The sequence below is a fragment of the Oryx dammah genome, unplaced genomic scaffold (assembly GCF_014754425.2).
Source record: "Oryx dammah isolate SB20612 unplaced genomic scaffold, SCBI_Odam_1.1 HiC_scaffold_7, whole genome shotgun sequence".
NCBI lineage: Eukaryota > Metazoa > Chordata > Mammalia > Artiodactyla > Bovidae > Oryx > Oryx dammah.
Window position 1 is genome coordinate 6,688,956 of NW_024070191.1, and position 6,000 is coordinate 6,694,955.

Sequence of the window (6,000 nt, forward strand, 5' to 3'; positions counted from 1 at the left end):
AAATGTGATGTATCTTCTAATGCTGTAATATAACTTTTGGAGTATTGATATTTTGATATTTTCAGTTTGATATAAATCTGTAACTAAAAGATGATTATGAGTTATCCAACCAGAGTTGGCATCTGGAGGTCTTAAATTGATTTTGAGTTAAAATTTTACTTTAATAATATTTGTATTCTACACTCACTAAACTCCAGTAATATTATGAATCCACCTATATTTAAATTTTGTACTTGATCTGAGAGTGATTCCACAGGCTAAGAAACTTATTTTACTGACATAAACATGAACTGTTTACTGTGTTGATAAAAGCACAGAGCTCTGTAGTGACGTAGAGGGGTGGGATGGGGGCCTGTGAGGCCCAAGAGGGAGGGTGTATATACATATAGCTGGTTCACTTTGTTGTACAGCAGAAACTAACACAGCATTGTAAAGTCATTATCCTCCAATAAAGTATTTTTTAAGCATAGATAGGAATTGATTTTTCAAATAATATCCATCATCATATATGCTATATTTTCATGATACAAATAATCTGAGTGCATTTAAATGATTGTATACATGTTGTTAGTCATATTTTTCCTTCAGCTTTATCTGCTCTGGATAATTTAAGAAAGCAATTTTTCCAAACATAAATTGTGAAATCATATATGTAGTATCAGTAGCAAATGACCAGCAGAAGTAAAGAAGAAATACTGTAATAGCCTGGCTGCAGTGCAACTAATTATTCATTCTTTCTGCTGTGGAGAATCAGCATATCTTGAAACATAAACTGCTTTTTCAGTATGCTAAAAAATAATCACTAACGGTATGTGCTCTATTAAAAATATATTGACCCTTTAGATAAATTATACGTTGAATGGTATTTATGTATAATATTCTGTTTTCAGTTCTGTTCGAATCTGGGATTACACTCAAGATGCGTGCATAAATATTCTTAGTGGACACACGGCACCCGTGAGGGGACTGATGTGGAATACTGAGATCCCATATCTGCTAATATCTGGCAGCTGGGACTATACTATAAAAGTATGGGATACACGAGAAGGAATATGTTTGGATACTGTGTGTGATCACGGTGCAGATGTATATGGTAAAGTGTTTTTCATGTACTTCTAAACTTTGCTGTATTAATGATTCAGTTTCTGAGGAATACAGTATTTTTGAAGAAATCTTAACAGTGTTTCATTTTGAAATAAGACTTACCTTATTGGAAAGTATGCATTCAAGAAGTTTACTATTTCAATAGCAGAATGCCCAGAAGAAAATAGAAAACACCCCCAGAAAAGATTAGAAGATAGCTGTTGTTAGCACTGTGGTGTCTCTGTTCTGCAGAGAAGCACACACACACCCCCCCACACACACCCTTGCACATATTCACCTGTGAGGCTTGGGTTTTTCACACTTGCCATCACCCCAACAGTAAGTTGTAAAACAGGAAATCAGTCATAACTTAGTTATGACTTATCTAGCCATTCCTTGACGTACTCCTTTTCCTATTTGAAACCAGTCTGTTGTGGCATGTCCAGTTCTAACCGTTGCTTCCTGACCTGCATATAGGTGTCTCTAGAGGCAGGTCAGGTGGTCTGGTCACCCTGCTTATTTAACTTATATGCAGAGTACATAATGAGAAACGGTGGGCTGGAAGAAGCACAAGCTGGAATCAAGATTGCTGGGAGAAATATCAATAAACTCAGATATGCAGATAACACCACCCTTATGGCAGAAAGTGAAGAGAAACTAAAAAGCCTCTTGATGAAAGTAAAAGAGGAGAGTAAAAAGTTGGCTTAAAGCTCACCATTCAGGAAACAAAGATCATGGCATCCAGTCCCACCACTTCATGGGAAATAGACGGGGAAAGAGTGGAAACAGTTTCAGACTTTATTTTTCTGGGCTCCAAATCACTGCAGATGGTGATTGCAGGCATGAAATTAAAAGACGCGTACTCCTTGGAAGGAAAGTTATGACCAACCTAGATAACATATTCAAAAGCAGAGACATTACTTAGCCTTGTGCCAACAAAGGTCCATCTAGTCAAGGCTATGGTTTTTCCAGTGGTCATGTATGGATGTGAGAGTTGGACTGTGAAGAAAGCTGAGTGCCGAAGAATTGATGCATTTGAACTGTGGTGTTGGAGAAGACTCTTGAGAGTCCCTTGGACTGCACGGAGATCCAACCAGTCCATTCTGAAGGAGATCAGCTCTGGGATTTCTTTGGAAGGACTGATACTAAAGCTGAAATTCCAGTACTTTGGCCACCTCATGCGAAGAGTTGATTCATTGGAGAAGACTCTGATGCTGGGAGGGATTGGGGGCAGGAAGAGAAGGGAATGACAGAGCATGAGATGGCTGGATGCCATCACCGACTCGATGGACGTGAGTCTGAGTGAACTCTGGGAGTTGGTGATGGACAGGGAGGCCTGGCGTGCTGTGATTCATGGGGTCGCAAAGAGTCAGACACGACTGAGCGACTGAACTGAACTGAACTGAGCCATTCCTTTACCTGTATTCTTAGATATTTAGGGCAGTGTTTTATTTTTTAATACAGTACAAAGTTTTGTAGTATAAATGAGTTGGGAATGGAAAATCAGATTTCTTATCTTTTGCACATCACTTTGCTCTCATTTGTAGCACCCAAACATGGATGGGGTTAAGTAGTTGAATTACGAATGCAAAATGATAATTGAAGGAAGCTAACCCTAACTAACGCACTCCAGTATTCTTGCCTGAAGGATCCCACAGACAGGGGAGCCTGGCAGGCTACTGTCCACGGGGTCACAAAGAGTCAGATACAACTGAGCGACTAACACTTCTCACACTTAGGAGGTACATATAAATAAAAATTTGTCAGTGCTTCCTTTAGTAAATGGCTTTATTTCTTCCACCAGGTTTAACATGCCACCCACGCCGCCCCTTCACAATGGCCTCATGCTCCCGGGACTCTACAGTGAGACTCTGGTCATTAACACCATTAATCACTCCTTTACAAATAAACATTCTGGCAGACAGATCCTGGGAAGACATCATCGGGAACACAGGTGTTGAAACTCTGCACGTATTAGACCTTTCTAAATACGGTTTGATAAGCGCTCTTTCCTTATTAGGTTGTGTCCCTTCTCCAGATTCTGCCATAGAGCCGGGCGCGCCCCCTCTGCTCTGTGGCAAAGTGTCAAGAGATATCAAACAGGAGATAGAGAAACTAAGTGGAAACCTTCGTGTGAAAAAACTCAGATGGTTTTCAGAATGTTTATCTGTAAGTATTGTAGGCATTAAATGTGAAAATTTCCCCTTTAGCCAAAAAGAGTCATGACGACTTTTTCTTCTGAAATTCACGTTTACATGTGTTGTCCCAGTGTAAGAAAGCAAATGGAAACCAGAAACTGTAAGTAAGCTAGGAATCTCCCTGGTGGTCCAGTGATTAAGACTGCATGTCCCAATACCGGGGTCTGGCTTCGATCCCTAGTCAGGGAACTAAGACCCTGCATGCCACTTGGTGTGTGGTCAAAAACACAAATAAAAATAAAGAGATACAAATTTCTTTTAAAAAAGTCAACAATAAGGAAAATATTGTTTCGTTAATTTCTCAAGTTTTATATGCCTGCATTATATTTTTAAAGATGCAAAATGTTCTGAAGTTTTTACTTCATGTTATGTCTTTGGGTGTCCTGTATCAACTTTTTAGCCTCCAGGTGGCAGTGACAATTTATGGAACTTAGTTGCAGTGATAAAAGGGCAAGATGATAGCTTACTCCCTCAGAACTACTGCAAAGGAATTATGCACTTGAAGCATCTGATTAAATTCAGAACGGTAAGTAGCATATGCAGTTGTGCCGTGCTAAAACAAAAATTACTTTTGCCTTTTTGTCATTAAAATATGAAAATTATTTTAATGTATATAATTAGAGTGGATAAGCTAAAATAAATGAACACTGAAGAGACAAATTTTCAATAAAAATTGATCATGATAGTATGAATTATTTGGTAACCCACTAAGGCAGTCATGATTTCCACAGATTGAATCTCATGAAATTCTTCAAACGTCACTTGGAAGATCCTTGAAGTGCTTTACCTTTACCCTATTACCGGCTGATCATGTGTGTGATTTTTGTCTCAGAGGCCTGCTAGGCTGTCTTCTGGGATATGTTTTATTAAAAATGATCGTACCTTACCGTTTAATGGATTTCAGTACACCTTGTCCATGAAGTGATATGCAGTGCCAATAGCAAGCCCGTCCTGGGATGAGAAAGAAGGAAAAGCTTTTATATTTGAAGTATCAGTGGTTGACTTAACTCTTAGACCATGGGGAGCATTGTGCCAGGGGTGTGGATTTGATGGTGTAAGAAACAGTTATTTCCATAAAGAAGTACTTCTTTGATTCAGTCAGTTCAGTTCGGTTGCTCAGTCATGTCTGACTCTTTGCGACCCCATGGACTGCAGCACGCCAGGCCTCCCTGTCCATCACCAACTCCCGGAGTTCACTCAAACCCATGTCCATTGAGTCAGTGATGCCATGCAGCCATCTCATCCTCCGTCGTCCCCTTCTCCTCCTGCCCCCAATCCCTCCCAGCATCAGGGTCTTTTCCAATGAGTCAGCTCTTCCCATCAGGTGGCCAGAGTGTTGCAGTATCAGCTTCAGCATCAGTCCTTCCAGTGAACACCCAGGACTGATCTCCTTTAGGATGGACTGGTTGGATCTCCTTGTAGTCTAAGGGACTCACGAATCTTCTCCAGCACCACAGTTCAAAAGCATCAGGTCTTCAGCGCTCAGCTTTCTTTATGTCCAGCTCTCACATCCATACATGACTACTGGAAAAACCATAGCCTTGGCTAGATGGACCTTTGTTGGCAAAGTAATGTCTCTGCTTTGATTACAAGCACCTAATGACTATAACAGTTACCTTTGGCACTATAGAAGCCAACGAGAGTGAGCCAGTAATTTTTAGGTTTTTATTAAAATCCTTTATATATTTTTTCTCCACCAGTCGTATACTACTTTATCACTCACTACCTTTTGACCTCTGGATTTCTAAATGAGTTTTAAGAAAAATTGGATTCAGCCTCTTCCCACCAGCACCAGCCACATCTGAACCCCACTCTCTACCATAACAAAATATTATGTTTAAAGATGTATTATACTTTTAGACAAAAAGCAGTGGTTTTTTAAAAATATTTAATTTCCAGCTCTGTATGTTTATAGTGTGTATCCATATTATACTTTTATAATCATCACTAGCTCTTGTGTAACAAAATTCAGGAAATTTCATTTTCTTCGTACCCAGTCTGAAGCCCAAGAACTCACCACAGTGAAGATGTCCAAGTTTGGTGGTGGTATTGGTGTCCCTACCAAAGAGGAAAGACTGAAGGAAGCTGCCCAGATACACTTGAGGCTGGGACAGGTTCAGAGATACTGTGAGCTGATGGTCGAACTTGGAGAGGTAATGGGCTGTTAAAGCAAAATCAAGAGAGTTTAACACAGTATTCTTGGTTAAATACTCAATTTCAGGCTTGTCTTTCTCCAGGTCTGGTTGGTCCTCTGCTCACCTGATGTCAAGGGTGTGCCTCAGAGCAGAAGTTATTGCAGTGAGATCCCGGGGAGCAGTGTCAGCATTGTTACTAATAGATACGTCATTAGACATGCATTTCCCACCCAGCCGACAGGATCAGGAGCTCCAGGGATGGAGCCCAACACCGGTGCTTTTCTAAGCAAGCCCTGGAGAAAAATATGGCAACCCAGTCCAGTATTCTTGCTGGGGAAATCCCATGGACAGAGGAGCCTGGCGGGCTACACCCCATGGGGTTGCAAGAGTGAGACATGACAGAACGTACACACACAGACACACACACACAGACACACACAGACACACACAGACACACACACAGATACACACACACAGACACATACACAGACACACACAGACACACACACACAAAGACACACACACACAGACACACACACATAGACACACACACAGACACACACAGACACACACAGAGACACACA

The 6,000-nt window shown here is 40.7% G+C and overlaps 1 protein-coding gene across 4 annotated transcripts in view; it reads left to right on the forward strand.

Annotated features, from left to right (window-relative positions):
- LOC120865835 (WD repeat-containing protein 17-like) overlaps nucleotides 1–6,000 on the forward strand; it is a 65,175-nt gene that overhangs the window by 40,304 nt on the left and 18,871 nt on the right. For 2 of the 4 annotated variants that reach the window (XM_040243234.1, XM_040243235.1), the window contains exons 14-18: nucleotides 891–1,093; nucleotides 2,888–3,037; nucleotides 3,122–3,252; nucleotides 3,682–3,807; nucleotides 5,279–5,434. In XM_040243234.1, coding sequence (XP_040099168.1) covers nucleotides 891–1,093; nucleotides 2,888–3,037; nucleotides 3,122–3,252; nucleotides 3,682–3,807; nucleotides 5,279–5,434 — 766 coding nt within the window. Of the gene's footprint in view, nucleotides 1–890; nucleotides 1,094–2,887; nucleotides 3,253–3,681; nucleotides 3,808–5,278; nucleotides 5,435–6,000 lie in introns of all 4 variants that reach the window. The other 2 variants (XM_040243233.1, XM_040243232.1) reach the window with 1 other exon arrangement.